This window comes from Taudactylus pleione, unplaced genomic scaffold (genome assembly GCF_031769625.1).
Source record: "Taudactylus pleione unplaced genomic scaffold, aTauple2 ptg000479l, whole genome shotgun sequence".
NCBI classification, from domain to species: domain Eukaryota; kingdom Metazoa; phylum Chordata; class Amphibia; order Anura; family Myobatrachidae; genus Taudactylus; species Taudactylus pleione.
In genome coordinates, this window is record NW_028284881.1 from 2559097 (window position 1) to 2579567 (window position 20471).

At 43.4% G+C, this 20471-nt stretch overlaps 1 protein-coding gene across 5 annotated transcripts in view; it reads left to right on the plus strand.

Annotated features, from left to right (window-relative positions):
- CFAP251 (cilia and flagella associated protein 251) overlaps window positions 1-20471 on the plus strand; it is an 85208-nt gene that overhangs the window by 24341 nt on the left and 40396 nt on the right. For all 5 annotated transcript variants that reach the window (XM_088449071.1, XM_088449067.1, XM_088449070.1 and 2 more), the window contains exons 14-16: window positions 6271-6422; window positions 10507-10680; window positions 10770-10954. In XM_088449071.1, coding sequence (XP_088305197.1) covers window positions 6271-6422; window positions 10507-10680; window positions 10770-10954 — 511 coding nt within the window. The remainder of the gene's footprint in view (window positions 1-6270; window positions 6423-10506; window positions 10681-10769; window positions 10955-20471) is intronic.

Here is a 20471-nt window from a genome sequence, read left to right on the forward strand (position 1 = left end):
AAAAAAAAAGAGCACTTAGGCTATTACGAATAAATGACCAGAAAAATTGTTGTATCCAGCTGGGAGGGATAAAAGCCACTGAAGAATTGTTATTTTACTTAGACAATGTTGCAAAAAAAAAAAATCCACATCCAGAGCCTAAAGGTGCGTACACACTGGGCGATAAAGTGGATGACTGAATGATAACGAGGTGGGTACACACTACACGATCTGATACCCTGAGCGATATCGTGTAGTGTTGTCTTCGGCAGGCTGTGCTCAATGTCGTTCATGACATTGAGCACAGCCGCTGAATGATATCATTAACGATATTGTTCAGCGCCGGGCTCTCTCCCCCATTCCCTGACATGCAGCAACCTGACGAGAACGTCAGGTTGGCCTGCATGTCAGCCCGATAAACGATAATAAGGAACGACCCGCGGGAATGCGCGTCGTTGTTATCGTTCATCTTTTTGGGGTTAAAAATGGACGATAAAGTGGACGAATGAACGATAACGATATCGTTATCGTTCAGTCGTCCACTTTATCGCCCAGTGTGTACGCACCTTTAGTAGTAGATAATTGGATGTACAATAGTCCTGGTCACACAGGGGATCACCAAACAGCGGGCCTTCTGCTTAAGCTGGTCATACACTGGACGATTTTTAACACGATTTTGGCAGTCTCTACAGGTTGGACAGACCAATCTTTTGCAAATAGTTGTATTTTGAGTCTTCTGCGACCTGATGCTTTACAACTACAATTCAAATGCAGCTGGAGGAGTCTGTAGGAAATAGACACGTACTGCATGCATCTGTGATGCGAATGCAGTGTCCGTAGCCACTGCTTCGGATTACCATCGTGACTATATATATATATATATATATATATATATATATATATAAAATCAGATGTCCTGACTGACTCATCAATGCCCAGCCCAAGCCCCTGGACCTAGAAACATGAAAATCGGGGAATACATACCTTCCATGACATAGGTACCCACTAAGAAGGGATTTTTCAAAATTTTACTCCTAAGGGGGTGGAAAGGGCTTAAATGTTGCCTCCCCCTGTGCAATGTCCTGCCTGGCTGTCCCTTCATGGCTGTAGCACAGTTCATATTCAAACACCAACTGTCACCCCAAGTGTTGAGAGATAAAGACACAGTATTGGGTGCAGGCTTAGGGGGATAAAGACACAGTATTGGGTGCAGAGTTAGGGGGGTAAATATATACAGTATGGAGCAGTGGCTGCTCCAGAGGTGGGGCTGCAGTACTGTCCAACATTCAAATAGGGGAGCCACACCAACTGCCAGCGAGTGCCGGCCGGTGATGTTTGACAGCGTTTGAAAGGGCAGTTGGTGTGGCTCCCCTATTTGAATTTTGAACTGCGCTTTAGCCCCACCTCTGGAGCCTCCACTGGAGTGTAGTATTAGGGATACTCTGTGTTACTACAGAGGTGGAGGAAAATGTGTTACTACACAGGCAAGGGAGGGAAATGTCAAATGTGTTACTATGGGGTGAAGGAAGGGAAAGTGTTACAACACGGGCAAAGGAGGGGAATATGTTACTCCAGCGGTGAGGGGAATAAGTTACTACAGATGTCAGTGAGGGTAATGTGTTACTACAGGTGTCAGTGAGGGTAATGTGTAACTATAGGTGTGATGGAGGAGTTGTATTTTTATACAGATGAGAGAGGGGAATGTCTTATGTGTTACAACACGAGCAAGGGAGAGAAATGTGTTACTATAGAGATGAGTGTGGATAATGTTTTAATACAGAGGTGAGGGAGTGGAATGTTATAACACAGGTGGGGGAGGGTAATGTCTTACTATAGAAGTGATCCAGTACTATAGAGGTGTAGGATTAATGTGTCACTGGGGAGGTGAAATGGAAACTGTAAATATCTAAGGTCTACTCTGGTGAAACTGGGTACAAATGCTAGTATAATATACAAATTACATATGTTAATAAATATATAAATATATATATATATATATATAGAAATTTTTTTAAACAATAAATTAGCACACGGCTCTCTATATTCATATTGACTCAAATTAATGCTTTGCCTGATTTTGTAGTCTAGTCAGTTACCATACCCTACATTATATTCCTGAAATGTGGCTAATTACAGGTTTTTTTTCCAATAATATGATCCAGTCAAGCCTCTCACAAACCATTTTAGCACAGGGATAATAGGGAGGACATCCACATAACATCCCCTGGGCTGCTGAAAAATAAAAATCTTGTTAGGCTTATTAAAACAAAGAGACTGTAATCAGTCCAGACTCAAAATTGTTACAATTACATATGATTGGCACTAGTGCAGAACTTAATTTAAAAGTCTGTTCTAAAGCGAAGCAGTCGGGAATCCCGACCATCTGCTTCCCGACTGTCTAATCCCGGGAAAGGGTTAAATGACAGGCGTCAAATCCCGACGCCTGTCATTTTCCCTACGCCGAGAGTTCGACACCCAGCTTACCGATCGAAGGTAAGCTGGGTGCGGACAGCCGCGGAGGAGGGGGGTAGGTTAGATTTATGGCTCCCGGGGGGACTTGGAGTTAGGCACCCCCCGGGAGGTTAGGTTTAAGCTAGGGTAAGGGTGGGTTAGGGGGGAGGTTAGGGTGTTAGGCACTCCCCCCCCCCCCCCCCCGGGGGGCTTAGGTTTAGGCAGCTGGGAAGGGGGGGTTAGGTTTAGGCACTTAGAGGGGGGATTAAGGTTAGGCACCTGGGGGGGAGGTTAGGGTTAGACACACTTAAGGGAGGGTTAGGGGGTAGAATTAGGTTAGTTAGTACTTACCTTAGGACGATTGGGATTTCCGTCTCTGTTGGGCTGCTGCTGTCGGGGTTTTGAACCGCCGGTTCTAAAGCAAGTAGTGGGATGTGAGTACAGGACCTGACCACCAAGATAATTATGCATCATTAACTTTAACTGTGAGATAAGATATTAATTAAACTTGCTATACATTTTTATTGTGTACTGAGGGGGTTTGCTTCTTAAATAATGTGGAAACTGCAGTTTCAGCATGATTTTATATATCCTGCTTATATAATAATAAACGAATGCAGGAGACAGTGGTGTAAAAGAGCTCAACTGTGTCCTGTACTGGCCCTGTTCCCTGAGCTCATGATGTTGCATGCATGATGTCAGAGGGGGCGGGGCCTATAGCACCAGTAAGTGCAGGACTGGCCGGAGCGACGCTCCGATCGGCTGTTCAGACTGCAGGGTGCATGTCTGGTGCGTCCGCAGGATGCTCCCGGTGGCACTGCAGCAGCGATCTTGGCTGCAAGGCGCCGTTCCACGCTTCCTGCTAGCCAGAAGCAAGGGCCACCCACAGAGCCCTGTGCTGACTCATCCCTAGTTATGGCCCTGGTCAGGTGCACAGGACACGGCAGGCAGGGCAGGGGGCACTGCTCAGGCATGTAAATTTTCTTAAAATAGCACAGAATAGAATAAACCTGGCGCCAATCTTATATACATTTAAGAAAAAAAGACAATTCAGTATATTGCTGAATGTGCAGCTCTCTATATTGGAGATCTACTCAGAAAATCTAGTAACCTTAAACAAGTAAATAGAAAAAGAGAAAAAAGAGAGCGCTGAAATCAGCAATGGTATTTATTAACAGATACTAGTATGAAATCTGCAGTGTAAATAATAACATACACATATAACAATTGCCGGCCACCAATATTTTAATACAATTTACTTAATTATTTCCAACACACATATACCACACATAGAGATATAATTAAAACTCGTAAAAATTCAACGATAAAAAACAATAGAAAATAATAAACCTCCCTTGTGAGGAATATTAAGCAGGTACAGATATTTGTAGTTAAAGTTGAGTCTCTTGTTACAAAAAAGACAATAGTATCTTTTCAAGATTATCACCAATAAATTGTATCAAATATAGACAGCAATTGCAAAGATACTTTGTAACGCAGTGAAAATACCTTTTCAATCTAAAATACGTTGAGACACAGTTTTGGATTCCTGCAGTTCCAATCTATGTGTGGTATATGTGTGTTGGAAATAATTAAGTAAATTGTATTAAACTATTGCTGGCCGGCAATTGTTATATGTGTATGTAATTATTTACACTGGAGATTTCATACTAATATCTTTAATAAATACCATTGCTGATTTCAGCGCTTTTTCTATTTACATGTAAAGTTTCTGTTTTATAATCATACTCACTTGTAGCTTACTTTTCTTACTTATCCCTGGCCTTTCCTCGTCACCCCTATCTCCTCCCTGGCCGACTCCCTCTCCATCTGGCCACCTCCCCATGCACCTTCAGTCACATCCTCTTTTAACACAAACATTTCAAAATACTGTCATACCCAGGACTCAAACATATCACCTCTCATATGGCAGTCAGACACCTTACACATGGAGCTATCTGCCCCACAATCATAATCATCAACTCCAGGACTTTTATATAATTTCGTAGGTGCAAAAGTCACATCTCGTAATCAATGTATTTAAAAATTCATGTAACTCACAATAAGATGCATCTCAAATGGTTGTGCTTAAACGGACGCCCATATATTGCTGCATCTGATCCACCTCTAAGCACAAGGGTCCCTGGGGTTCAGCCCAGCTTGTGCACAAGCGCAGTGCGTCACTTTTACAACAAAACAATGGTGCAAATGCCCTTACGTGCAGATGTAAGCGAGGCCCTTTATATATGGGGTAACAAGTCTATAATTTATATCTAAACTAGTGTATGGAGCCTGATAGTACTCATTTTGTTTTTATGGGCTCTAGGATACTAGATACAGTGGTTTTTCTTTTGCCCCTTTTTTAGAGTAGGCAGCAATCTTGTGGCCTGAGCATAAGCATATACTTACACCTGCAGAATAGTGACCTTACATGTATTCAACACTGTGACTTTCCAGCCACACCAAGATACGCTCTACAATGCCCATTAAGAGCTGGACACGCTTAATTTTTTGTGCATGAAATACATATAGTTTGTTGATTGTTTGTTCATTGATGTGCAACTTCTTACACCTGGAGAGACGGAACAGAGGCAACACATACTGAGTACAGTAAAGGGAAGGGTCACCTAATTGCAGATTATACATGGATACATCAGCAGATAGGATTTGTAGGAGGCAAATCTCTTTCATGTGTTGGAGAACTGGTGCAGCACTGTGCAACGATCATGATGACTGTCATCAACAGTGTTTGGCCCCATCTGATTGACTGATCGTGCTTAAATACCTTGTGTTGCATCTAGAGTATATCAAGTCGTAGCAATCTATTTATATTACTTAATTGATATTTTAGTTTGGTCCACTGCAAAACAGAAGCTTTCCATTTGCGTTTTGAAGGGGAAAATCAACATATGTCTATAATAATGAAATTTAATTCAATTACAATTTATATTAAAAATTAGACTTTAGTTTTTATTAATAACGGAAGTATGACGTTTTACTACATTATGATGTTGTGTATAGGGTAATGCAACTTTAGAATTTACTACTAATACTGTCAAGATACATATCTAAAAAATACAGTAGTCTATTGGGTGCATAAGAATGCACCACACCTGACAGATGCTACTGGCTTGCAGCTACAGTAGATGCATGCACATAAATTCACTCTTTATTTACATACTTCTTTGCCTATATAATCTTGTAGCAAAAAAGCAACAACATTTAAATAATCCCCGATCTTATCTTTAATGTGGCCTGAGTATTTATATGTTAAAATAAGTAAATGATAATCATCAGCAGCTTGACGATGACTGCTTTTTACAATGGAATAACTAAATTTGTTTTTTTTAATTGTGCCCCTTCCCTGTAAAATCGCCGGATAGCTCCAGTCTTCGCCAATCTGGGTTGATAACTCTATTTCAGGGAGACCCGCAGCATGGGTTTATCTTGTTACAATGAGAAGCTAAATCCAGTCTGATCAGCACAGGGCAGAATATCCTAGGACAATTGGGCCCTCAAAAAACATGCATTGTCCCTACCCTAGGGTAAATTGGACCCTTTCTAAATAAGCCTGGGGCACAACCTGGCACCTCTTGGGCAGAGAGTTCCAGAGTTACATTTTAAACCAAAAAATTATTAAATGCTTTTGAGCTACCAGCCCCAGTAATCTATGGCAGCCTTTGACTGCTTGGTTATGTTGGAGGTTTCAGAATTACAAGTGCTTGCATGACCATATCTGCGCAATCTGAAGCGTATGGAACTACAAGTGCCAACATTCCCTGGCAGTCAGGAACCAGATTAACTATTTTTTGTCTCATGGCTATTGTTTTGCAATTTCAGGGTTCTATTTAGCAGCTGGCTTTACAGATGGAAGTGTCCATATACTGGATACAATGACCCTGGAAGATGAAACTAAAGAGCCTTTCAAGTATGCCTCAGCAGCAATAACTCATATATCTTTTTCACATGATTCACATTATCTTGCTACAGCCGTAAGTATCTGCATACATTTTTAGAAGTTCTTTTTACCTTTGCAAATAAATACTTTCTTAATGAATGCACTCCACCGTGAGATCCGACCGGGAACCAAACCATTCCATTAGGCATCCCAGACCAATTGCCACCCCTCAGTTAAATTTTTATCCAAATACATCCAGTGGAAGGCCCAGACCAGGCTCCTTGGGTCAAAGTTCTGCCTAGCGTACACCAACGGGAGGTCTGGCAGGGACTTTAACCCCCCCTAAACCCTGGCCAGGATCCAACTGGAGCAGCTCGCGTTGGCTTCATCCCAATCGGTGCAGGGGTGTACCAATGAATTTTATATGGAAGTCCAAATAGGTCCACACTCACGTCTTCATTAACATGTTGCTGGGTTGACTAACCCATAAGAAACCACATGAATCCTCTTCTTAAAAATATGAAAAAGCGTGTGCACTTACCAGTCTTCTAAAAGCATTCCTTTATTACATACCAGTAAAATTACAGCATTGGAAATTCAATTCGACGTTTCGGCTTCCCCCCTCCCCCAGTTTTTTCATTCATATATTTTTTTTTTCTCAAGGAGCACTTTAATTCCATATTGCTATAGGACGGGAATTGCCATACATCCCATCCAAGCAAGTAGCCAGTGTTCTAGCTTGGGGAACAATAAAGCTGGGGGACAATGAGCACGGGGTCCCCCTGCTATATCGCTATGCATCCCTGGACAGAGAAGTCCACATTGTGGTGGCCCCTTGCCATAATGTGACACCAGCCGCAGTCTGAACACCACACCCCTGGTAAAACCTATTACTACTATTAATATTTCACTAGCATTTTCAGCACAGTAGAATATTATAGTAGGTACTGCTGATTAATTGTGTTTAATTGTTGTGAAATTACTATACCGCAGCAATGTTCTATAATGTTTAGCTGGTAATGAGCGGTATGAGAGGGCCCAGAACTATGTAGTACAGATGGGAGTTTGACAGCTCCAGCAGTAGGTTACAAATCCGTCATTTCCGTTTGTGATGCAAGGAAAGATCAGAATCAGCCCACTTGCCAAATTCTACATCTAAAGAGTGCAGCTATGGCTACATGCTGGGTTTTCATTTTCAGTATCCTGAACCCAAACACATATACAGGCTCATGTAGCGTTTGCCACTAACGCAGTTTACACTTGTTTTCATTTTAAATTGTGAAAATGTAAATCCTTGCCCATGATAACTGAGATGCATTTTGCACTTACCACTCTCTACGCTAAGGGGGTGGGGGGGTTCAGTTCAGCCAAAGTACAGTAAGCATGTTTTCAGTAAAAATTTAATGATTTAAATGTGACTAATTTACCTGCTGTAAAATACAAACTGATGACTATTGGCCTGATTCAGAGATTGGCGCTATAGCAACAACCGCTGTGTCTATTATACGCAGCGGCTGTCCTGAAATATACAAAAGCCGCAAGAGGTGTCTTGTAAAAGATGCCCACTGCAGACTTCTGTGCTCCACTGCTATGTCCGAAGATGCAGCATCGGATCAACTGCGTGAACATCGGACTTCTGAGTAACCCTCACAAAAGGGGCAAGTGGAGCAGTGTGATAACCTGCAAAGGGCATGTGGAGAGCTGTCATGGAGTAAAAGAGGCAACTGGAAGGGTCTGTTGGCATAAAAGGGGCACATAGAGGGGTCTAGTGGCATAAAAGGGGCTTGTGTAGGGTATGGTGGCATAAAAGGGACATGAGTAGGGATATGATAGCATAAAGTAGATATGTGGAGAAGTCTGATGGCAAAAATGGGCATTTGGAGGAGTTTGGTGCGTCTTAGTCTACATTCCATGGTAATTTTGAGTTTATTAGTTACTCACTACCCTATCTAGTCATATTGTGTACTGTAATGTTAGCATTTGCTATTATCTCTGTAAAGCCACAATTTCTGGTGCATATACTACTGTTCTCTCCAGGAGTAAACCAGGCCCATATACTGCTGTTCTCTCCAGGAGTAAACCAGCTGCATATACTACTGTTCTTTACAGGAGTAAACCAGGCCCATATACTACTGTTCTTTACAGGAGTAAACCAGACCCATATACTACTGTTCTTTACAGGAGTAAACCAGGCCCATACACTACTGTTCTCTCCAGGAGTAAACCAGGCCCATATACTACTTTTCTCTCCAGGAGTAAACCAGGCCTCTATACTACTGTTCTCTGCAGGAGTAAACCAGGCACGTAAACTCCTGTTCTCTCCAGGAGTAAACCAGGCACGTAAACTCCTGTTCTCTCCAGGAGTAAACCAGGCACGTAAACTCCTGTTCTCTCCAGGAGTAAACCAGGCCCATACACTACTGTTCTCTCCAGAAGTAAACCACGGTCATATACTATGTTCTCTCCAGGAGCAAACTAGGCTCGTATACTACTATTCTTTCCAGTAGTAAACCAGGCATATATACTACTGTTCTGTCTAGAAGTAAACTAGGTACTTATACTACTGTTCTCTTAAGTAATAAACCAGGCGCATATACTACTGTTCTCTCCAGGAGTAAACCAGGCCCGTATACTTTTATTCTCTCCAGAAGTAAACCAGGTGCATATACCTCATATTCCTGAAGAAGCTGGGTGGTCATCTTTACCCAGTGAAATGCGTTGAGACCCCCTTTGTACTCCTGTAATACTGCTGCACTATCATTTGGACTCTGCTCCACTCCTCCTGGACCCCTGTGGCATATACTGGAACCTTCCATGTGGATTGATTACACAGCTCACAAAGTGCTGCATCTGGGTTGCTAAGGACTGTGCTGGCCATATACACCACCTCATGGTAATTAAGTGTTGCCTTCAGACATTTATTCATCTGTATGGGACGTATTGGAGGCTGTCCTAGGTCCAGCTGTTCATTACACAGGAACAGACATTCCTTTATCTTGTTCTATTGTGAACTTTTATTCATTCATTTTTTATTTGAGGTATTTATGTTTTTTAAATTAAACTTTGTGGTTTACATTACACCGTCCATCTTATTTAGCGCTGTTTTTTTGTATATATATCCATATACTTTTATTCTCTCCAGAATTAAACCAGGTGCATATATTACTGTTCTCTTCAGTAGTAAACCAGGCACATGTATTACTGTTCTCTCCAGGAGGTATATTTACTAATGTGCGGATTTATAGAAGTTATGTTGCCCATAGCAACCAATCAGTTTCTACTTATACTTATCATATATCTGGTCTGTATAGAAGATAATAACTAGAACCTGATTGGTTGCTATGGGCAACATCTCCACTTATTTAAACCCGCACTTTAGTAAATATACTCCCAGGAGTAAACCAGGCCCATATACTACCGTTCTCTACGAGAGTAAACCTGGCGCATATACTACCGTTCTCTCCAGGAGTAAACCAGGCTCATATACTACCGTTCTCTCCAGGAGTAAACCAGGCTCATATACTACCGTTCTCTACGAGAGTAAACCTGGCGCATATACTACCGTTCTCTCCAGGAGTAAACCAGGTATGTATACTACTGTTCTCTACAGGAGTAAATCCTGCCCATATACTACTGTTCTCTCCAGGAGTAAACCAAGCCCATATACTAGTATTAATTCTAAGTCTGGTGCTAGGCAGGACGCTGGATCGTAAAAAGGGTCCGCCGGTCGAAAAGGGGGCATAGTCATGAGAAAAGGGGCGTATCCTTAAGACGTGCCCCCTTTCTGTCATTCTTGGGGGCGTGCCCAGCACTTACGGACATGCTGGGCTGCCCCCAAGCTCTCCCCTCACTGAATAGATGCCTTGGGCATGTGCACATCATCTATTCACCGTGGTTGACCGCTGCACCTCACTCCCCCCCCCCCCCGAACGCTGGACACTGCGGCCTTGCGGAAGGGCGCGTGTGTCCTGCTAAAACAGCCTAGCGGGAAGACTAATGTACGGTCCTTACCAAGCTGAGTACATCTTGCATGTACTGCCAGCTTTGCTAGCTAAACAAAATTAGCCTTTTTTCGGGGGCACATTTGTGCTTGTGAGTGCAACGTAGAATTCTGTCCAACTCAGCAAGAGCCCATTAATGTGCAATATAACATATTTTAACATGTCATCTTCTTTTAGGATGAAGAGTTCTCAGTGACACTGTTTCAACTAATAAAACGAAATGGTATTGGATCATGGGAATACTTTGCTAGACATCACAGTCATTATAAACCTATACAGAATATTATGTTTGGCATTCACCTGGATAGCAATGAACCCAGACTGTTATCCCTTGGAATAGATCGGATGTTGGTTCGTATATTTTGTTGTTGATATAAATGTATATTTAGGGAAGTGCAAAAAGTATTAAATATAAAGCTCTTATTATGTTTTTCCTACAGATAGAATATGATCTTATTAACAGCAGTAAAGACCACCTAGTTATTGGGAGCAGTGAACGCATAGACCAGAGTGGGGTTCCACAGTGTTTGGTTTGGTACCCTCCTTTGACTAAAGAATGCTTTATCCTCATCGCTAACGATCAGTACAAAATGAAACTTTACAATGCAACTACCAAAATGTGCAGGTAAGCATAAGCACTCTCCATCAGGCAACTCCCTCCTCCAGTGTAACATTTTGTGGGGGTTTCCCGTTCCTTAGAGCCCACCACCTGCACTTGAATCACAATGGTTGTGTGTTAGATTTAGTATAAGCTTATAGAAACCTCCCAATTAGTGTCTGCATGAAAACAAAAATAAAAAAAACCCTATAATGTTTACAGACTAATGGGTGTATTCATTAAAGATTGATTTTGATTGCTTTTAAATTGATCAAAATCAATGTTGTTTCTGGGGCTAAATCACACATTTTCTAACAGATAATTTTTTCTTTTAAGTGTCAGTACATGTGTGATTTAGCCCCAAAACACAACATCGATTTAGAGCAAATTAAAATTGGTCTTTAGTATGTGTGTGTATGTGTGTGTGTTTATATATATATATATATATACCCCCTAAGACTCATTTTTGTAGGAATCTGCCAAGGTTTCAATTGAATTCAACTTTAGCATTGTTTTGTGTCATTAGGAAAAAAGAAACTACTAATGTTACCTGTGCTATTAAACACGGGATGAGTATCTCTAACATTAATTGTAATAGGACATAAGGGGAGATTAGTATTCATTTTGTAGAGTTGTGATTATAAATTATTCCATTACTTTGGTTAGTTGGTCAAGATGGATCTGTGTAAAGCTGTGTACACACTAAACAATGTGTGTACCCAGCGATGCGACTAACGACCCCCCTGCCGACAGGCGGCCATATCGGGCGGCCAGTACAGATTAGACAATTCGGTGTCCGACCACTCGATATGTCCTCCCCTGCCGCATACTGCTGCATGGGGTCGTCAGTCGCATCGTCAAATTAAGCTGCATGTAGGGCCGACCTGACGATGCGGCTGACGACCCCATGGGAGTGCGCACCGCCAGACATAGTGGGTACACACTTGACGATTTGACCGATTTGTCGTTCCGATCCATCGGAATTGGGCAAATCATTCACAATATCACTAAGTGTGTACCCAACTTAAAGGAGGTTAATATTGTGAGTATTTTGCATTAATGTACAGTTTACACCTTTTTTATTTAGCATACGTTATTATATTTATATACATTGTATTTTTTAAGTCTCTTATTATTGCAGCAATTTTATTTCATTTGTTTGCATTGTTCTGACATCAAGTGTTTGGAGATTCGCTTATAGGAATCCTGCATATGCTTTTATTTCTCGTCTATCACTCCTCTACTGTTCCTGTGGCCTCCTCTCCTGTTCCCTTCACTATTACTCTCTCTCTTTTTCTCCCACTTTGGCCCTCATTCAGAGCCGTACGCCCTGAGCAGAGCGCACGCTCTGAATGAGGACCGCCCTCCATAATTATGGAGCGTCCTCCTGGACGCTCTTATAGCTGTGGGTCACCACCCACAGCCTATACGAGCGTGCAGTTTGATGGTCGTGACCATCGCGACCATCGCCACTGCGAGCCGGAGCCTGCGGTTGAGGTTTTCAACCGCAAGGCCCGGAGTGATTGAGGCTCTATCAGAGCCAAAATCACTCCCACTGACATCACTAGTGATGTCAGTGGGCCGGCTTCTGACGGTAGGCGTTCCCTTGGGAACGCCCCCGTCAGGGAGGCACGCCCACCAAAGGGGGCGTGCTGTCAATCAACATCGACAGCACGCCCCCTTTGATCAGACACAACGAGCGAAGGAAAGTCCTTCGCTCGTCGCGTCTGGCGCATGCGCACGACGGAGCTCCCGCCGGCGTGCGCATGCGCTGTGCACAACATCGACCCACTTGCGAGCGGACAGCCGCTCGCGAGTGGGTCTGAATCAGGGTCTTTGTCTTTACCAAATGTGGAGTGGAAGAGGGGAAGCAAACAAATAGTTATAGGCTGTATTGGGAAACCGTTGCATGCTGACGGCCACAGGCAGCAGTCTGACTTTCTCTGTCCATCACAGGAGGGAAATCCACAAAGTAACATGTGCAGTGGAGCTGTAAGCTAGCAGCTACACATGCAGCGATCCTCCTGCTTAACCTGAGAGCCAGTAGTCCACTGTCCAGCTTGGCCACACACAGGATACGGCCTTTCACTACATGAGATATTGCAGTGTATGCCTAGCAGTAATGTGGGCAGAACTCCTGCCTTGATAGTAGGCAATCGTGCCGATGTTCAGGGCGATTTCCCTTCACCCTGGGCATCGCATGATTGCCGGTACACACTTAAAAGATTTAATGAATGACGGAACAATCTCTGTTCTGTCCTTCATTAATATGTACAGCCTCACATGTGATATCATGTGATTGACTGTGCAGCATGGCCAATCACATGATATTGCATGTGACTCTGGGAGCGAGCAAATCGGGCATACACACTGCACGATATGCCTGATTTGTCGTTCCGATTTAGCCAAATCGGGCCGATATCGGTCAGGTTTGTACCCAGCCTAAGATTCATTAGTGTTAGAAATCTGTCAATGCTATTATTACACCATTAAAGTTTGCTACTACTCCTTCAATGGGAAAAGAAGAAACAAATAGGTTCAGGTGCTGATTACATAACACTGACACAAGTAATGCAGATTTAGGTGGACAGATAAACTACTTGAAAAGATCTGTATACAGCACTGTGGAGTCTATGTACTAATTATTGGTGAGAGACAATGTGGATGGCGATAAAGTACCAACCAATCAACTCCTAACTGTCATTTTTCAAACACAGCCTGTAAAGTGACAGGAGCTGATTGGTTGGTACTTTATCTCCATCCACTTTATCTTTCGCCAAGGCTTAGTACATAGCCTCTGCGCAGCATAGTGTGATTATCTTCTGTATTACACTGGCTGAGCGGCTCTACCATGTATCTGGGTATTTCTAGAACAGTCTCAGCTGTAGCCACTGGAAACTTTATTCGTGGATATTTATTTTCCTAGAATTCATAGACACATATCCCTTCGTTCTATACAGCATCTGGCATCTAAAGGGAAGCGGAATAAAAAAAATTATAGAGATACTGTGGTTTTGTGTTTAAGGTTACATCTCTGAAGTTCACAAGCTTTTTTAAAGTGTGTTTGACTTGGGTCCTTATTGTATTCCCCATTGCTGTTTGTCCTTCAGATCATCATAAAGTTAATTGCAGCACAAATCATTTCAGTACTATGTGCAGATATTTGAGGCAGTGACTTGTCCACTCGTGTCATTTTGTTAGGGAAGCATGTTGGGCAGTATCATGATGTGCGGAGAGGGCACAAGGGTATAAAAAGATGTGAAGTGGATTAAATCTAGTGTACACTGCTCAAAAGAAGTGCGCATGGAAATAATATATGTATTACTATTTGCCCATATTTAGTGTTGTACCTACAGTATGTCAATCTTGCCCACTTTCCCGAAACCTGCGGGAGACTCCCAAATTAGGGGGGAGAGTCTACTGGGTCCTGAAAATGTGGGTAATTCTCCCTGAACCTGGTGGCCCCCCAGCACTTACTGGTGAAATTTGGCAGGGCAGCAAGCCTTGAAGACACAATTTGTTATAAATCGCTTCTATGTGGCTCACCCCCAGGCTAAACAAACCTGGGAATAGTGACAAACGTCATACGGGACAGGATGATGCAATTTGTGGCGCCCAACTCCCAACCTGCCCACTTGGCCTATTTTTTCCAGGGAACTCACAGAGAGGAACTTGCCTGTACTGGGTACATATGATATGCCTCCAAAAAGATGTTTTTTCTCTTATGCCCAGTCCTGCATAGCAAACCTTTCCTTTGCCTTTGGGAGAAGGTCCCATCACAACCCAGTTCTGCCTCATCAGCTGTAAGTAAGTGTAGATGTGTTCTACTTATGTACAAAACTGCATAGTCCATACTTGTGTGTGCTCATGAATGTGTCTACTCTATTCTGGTACCTTTTTTTATCAGTCTTCACTACATATGGATTTTCCTGGAATGCAAGCAGGAAAGCGAATCTGTTGATTATGGGGCCCATTTATCCATAATCATATGCTTAATGCGATCTTGGCACAATATTAGTGCCCAAAATCGCATTGCAGAATGTGATAATGCCTCCCGAATGTATCAAATAGCATATGCAGGGACAGGGGCTCCAAAAGAATCCTGTCCCTGCGATGTGCTCGGAAGTGGTGACAGTATCAGCGGCCTCTTCCCTCCTCTATCGGGACTCCTGCGCATCTACGATCTACTGACCACACAAGTGCGGCAGTTATTGCTGGGACTTGTTACGAAGGCACCCTCGCCCACTTAAATTTGCAAAGCGTAGCCCATAGGCTACAGTTGGTAACTCCATCTTCAGTAAATCTGGGTTGGGTATGGGATGCCGGTGGTGACAATAACGTCAGCGGCATCCCGATAGTCAGAATCCCAACCCAACTAGGTGAGTACCCTAACCCTCCACGGACTAACCCTAATTCCCCCCCCCCTTGCAGCCTAACCCCCTCCCACAGCTTAACCCTAACCCTCCCCTCCCCCTACATCCTAACACTAACCCTCCACTTAGTGTCTATCCCTAAACCCTAAACCTAACCCTCTCCCTATCCCTAATACTTACTGTCGGGATGCCGGCGGTCGGGATTCTATCACCGAAATTCCGATGATGGGATTCTAAGCGCCAGCATCCCGGCGGGATACTAACTACATCCCGTAAATCTGACATGGAAATGGACCACAGCAGATTTTGGAAATATTTAATGATAAATAGGCCCCTGAAAGGCATAACTAGAACAAAATATTGCAGTCAATGCTACATGAAGTAATTCCATGCACAATTCATACACATTCGTGCCCAGATCTTAGTCTAAAAGGTTGGCACAGCTCTAATGACAGGTACTCTTTAACCATTTGCTCACTATTGATTTACACATTGGTAGCTCTAGACATACAATCTACATATACTTTCATAAACTGTCCCTGCATAAGGCTGAGATAAAGCTTAATGACTAGTGTTAAAGTATTATTATAATACAGTAATTTTGTTAACACTCCAGGGACCAATGATTTATTGCTCGTATTATTCCATCACATTAAATAACTGAAGACACATCTGTTTTTCAAAGAAATACATTACTTGATATTTGGCTTTAATGTTATACTTGGTAGTGTGTAGGAGGATGAGTAACGTTCTGCACGTATTGTTTCCTATTCGTATCTATGTTGTGGAATGTTTACTATAGACCGATTCTTTATTACACAAAACAGCTTCCCTGGTTATATATAAATGTTTAGAAGGAACTACTATCACTGATGCTCATGGAGCAGAATGTTAACCACATGTTATGTTTCATTCACACCAAGTACAGTAGCAGATTTACAAATACTGCAGTTCCTTCGGGGGAAACAATTGTGCTTTCTTTAGCAGGTTCAAATGACCGATTTGCGCTGAAGCAGAGCTTCCAGTGATTGTGCTCTAATTGCAGATGTAAAGTGAGCATATACAAAGCTAGATGTGTGCGGGTCGGCATCACTTGCATATGCACAGTTTAGTCATGCAAACATCTGATACACTTCATGCTTTTATCCATTTGTTTGGCTTCCAAAATACATATTTAGGTTTCATTGAAGTTTAAAAAGCCTCTCTAATTTTTATGGACCTCCCACAAAGCCTGGCCTGGTTTCCCAATCCCTTCCCCACTTTTGTTTTTGCATCCAGAATTCATCTAAAGGTCTAATCGCGATGTTCTATTGTTTAATCTTGTTTCATAACTGGCCTCTTAAAGATCCCCACAAGCTTAAACGGGAGGACCCTGAGGAATAGGCCAAAATGCTAGAAAACTGTACTATTGATGGTATATTGTTCCTAAACAATTGCACTCTGTCTTCCCAAATGCCTCTCCTTTCTGCTTCAGGGTCCATAGGGATCCATAGAGATACCATGGGGATATTATGTTTGGAAGACCAGGCACCAAACCGTTAAAGCTTTGGCTCCCCGAATGCCCTGGGTCCTCCTCCATATATACCCCACCCCTAGCCATAGGACTTCAGTTTGTTGTTTGGTACGGCAGGATTCAGATGCACCTTTGTAACAGGCTTTTGTAAGCTTTTATTTTATGTTTTATTCTATTAAAAATTTTTTGAGTTGGCAGTACCAAGCGTCTGTATTAACACCTGAAGCCACTTCTGTAAGGATCAAGGATTGTCTACGTCCTTACTACACCAGCCGGGGCCCTATCATCTGACGCTGGGGATCGGCAGCAGACACAATCTGCTGCCACAAGGCCATAGTTGCCTACCCTCCCGATTTTAGCGGGAGGCTCCCGGTTTTTAATGAAGCCTCCCGCTCCCCCGCAAAGTGTACTTCCATTCCCGGTTTGTGGGCGGGGCCTGCGAGGGGACATCATGACGACATGTCATTTTACTTAAAAGCCGGCTACCGCGGAGTTGTGGGTAGCGGTGGCCGGCGCTAGTGAGCAGTGCGCACACAGAGTGTGCTTGGGTGCGACAGCGGTGGCAGGTGGAGCCTGGTAGCAGCGCAGGTGTCGGGCTTCTGTGAGTAGCCGCATGGAGACACCAGTGTCTGGCTCCAGCGGCAGTAGCAGCGGATCCCTCCCCCCTCTCCTACCTGCACATGGGAGCCGCGGCGACTGAGATATGGTGGAGGAGTCCTGTTGGAGCTGCAGAGAGGAGCTCTGGTCTGGCGGAGACAGCGCTGTGCTGTTCGGTGGAGAGGCTGGAGAAGTGCCCGGTCCCAAGGTGAGTACACTAACCTGTGTGTGAGTGTGTTTGTGTGAATGTGTGTGTGTGAATGTGTGTGTGTTTGGAATGTATGTGTGTGAATGTATGTGTGTGTGAGTTTGGAATGTGTGTGAATGTGTGTGTGTGTTTGGAATGTATCTGTGTGAATGTATCTGTGTGTGTGTGTGTGTGTTTGGAATGTGTGTGTGTGTGTGTTTGGAATGTATCTGTGTGTGTGTGAATGTATGTGTGTGTGTGTATATGTGAATATGTGTAGGGCATCAAGTAATATGAATGTGGTAGGGCAGAGCTATATTAATGTCTGTGGGGGAGCTAGGGTCTCAGTTTATAGGACTATATACACCCATAGGTTGAGCTAGACACGCGCTTTGGGGCAGGCCACACCCCTGAATGGCGCGTCGCGCTTTGCGCGGCAATCTCCCTGAAAGTATTTTTCAAAAGTAGGCAAGTATGCACAAGGCCAGTGTACCCGGCTGCTTAATGCAGCTATGGGGAGATAGGCGCTCCCCCAGCAGCTCCTCCCCCGACCCAGACGCAGTCCCTATGAAGGGTTTCGCGCATCTGGGTTGCTCCGGCTACACTCCATGTGTATGAGACGCTCACGGTCCATGCTCAGTGCGCCCGGTAGCTTGTTGGTCTCAGGAGGGTCTAGGTCAGTCTTCCTGTATACCTCTAACTTGGTTAAGGTATACAGTGCTCCATGTCCTACCACTCCTTTGCGTTGCTGTAGTTGATTTAGAGCCAATTATAATTATATTACATGTGCATTGTATGTGACTGATACTATTTTTCTATCTGTCAATTATCACTGTTGTTTCTGAGTACTTCACATTCATTGAGATTCTGTGAAGGCTGTCACATAACTTTGTGATTTTTACCTTTACTTTGTCAGAAGATAAAGGGAAGCATGAGGGGGAGCCACCTGTGCTGGTTTCATGTAAATCATGTACGACTTATGTGTCCTCACAGGACATAAAGGAGGGTTTATGTGTTGTCTGTTATAAAGAGCCACCTTACTAGTCCAGTTTACCTGTTGTTGGACAAGAGCCATCTTGGGTTGCCTCTTTGTCCCAGGTTATGATGCAGGTGGTGGATTGTTTGGCTACTCTGACGATGCCTCCTTGGATGGGGGTGTCCACATATGTTTACACCTTATATGCATTCCTCAATAAAGGATGTTGATGGCCATTTTAGTATGGCACCATCTATTGTTGATAGCAGATCGGTAGTGACTATAGCGCCTAAATGCAAGTTGTCTTTATCCCAGTCTGCCAAATATATGGATTCAGACGCATCATCAGAAGAATCACAGGATGATGATGCACAGGATTCCTCTCCAGGATCTACTTCTGTGGAGGAGGAGCATCCATCTATTGTGGAGGTTACTTCTTTGGTGAGGGTGGTTAAATCAGTCCTAGATATTCAGGATGATGAACCTGCTTATAGAAAGAAGACTCCAATGTTTAATCACCACCGAAAGGTGGTCAAAACTTAGTTTCCTGTGTCTGAACAGCTCATTGAGCTTATTGAGGAGCCATAGGGTAACCCTGATAAGTGATTTTATTTAGATAAGAGAGTAAAATCATTGGATCCCTTCCCACTTTCTGCATGTGCTAAGTGGGAGGTACCTCCTACTGTGGATGCCCATATAATGCATTTAATCAGAAATGCTACATTGCCTATTCCATCAACGTTTTCTCTGAGGGATTCCACAGATAAAAAGATTGAAGCCTGTCTATGGCAATATTTTCATCATCTGGAGCTGTTATCCATCCAGCCTAGGTAGCCAAAGCTGTTGAAGAATGGATTGAGGCATTGGTAAACTCTCTACCAAATGCTACCAGAGAACAGATGATAAATATCTCCCACATACGAGAAGCGGCTTCCTATCTGGGAGGAGCTGCAGTGGATGCTGGAATTTTAGCTTCTAAGGCATCAGCAGCATCCATAGTAGCACGCAGGGCCCTATGGTTAAGATCTTGGAAGGCTGATACAGGATCAAAGAGGGCGCTGGCAGTCTTACCTTTAAATGGAAAGGTCTCTTTGAAGCAGAGTTGGATAACATAATTACTACTCTGGTGGCTTCAAAGTCAGCAGGTCTGCCATCTACGTCAAAGAGTAGAGCGAGGCAGGTTTCTTTTCAGTCCTTCTGTCCTCAGGAAAGAGCTAAAGGACAGACTTTCTCTAGCCGACTAGTTTTCGTAAGTCAAAGCGACAAACTAAGAGGTCTGGCCAGGCAAGATATTCAGCTTCTAAGCCGTACAACAAGCCTTTGGCCTGATGGAGCAGGCCTCCTCCTGGGGGATCCCATGGTGGGGGGCCGACTTCTTCAATTTGACATCAAACATCTGCAGATGCTTGGGTCCGAGAAGTGATCTCTCAGGGGTATGCCCTCATTTTCAGGAGACATCCCCACTAGAGGTTTTTTTGACACACAGCTTCCATCAGATGTGGACAAGGCCTTGGCTTTTCCGGAAGCCATTCACTCCCTGCTACAGGCAGGGTAATAGTTCCAGTTCCTGTGTCCCAACAGGGAAGGGGTTATTACTCAAATCTATATCTGGTCCAGAAGCCGAATGGGGCATATATATGCTGAATTTAAAAACCCTCAACAAGTTTATCCATGTTCCCAAATTCCACATGGAAACTACCCGGTCAATTATTTTGGCTATGGAGTCGGGAGATTACATGGTTTCCTTGGATATTCAGGATGCATATCTGCATATTCCAATTATCCCATCCTACCAGCAATTTTTACGGTTTACTGTCCTTCAGCAACATTACCAATTTCAGGCTCTACCCTTTCGCCTTTCTACAACTCCCCGCATATTTTCCAAGTTAATTTCAGTC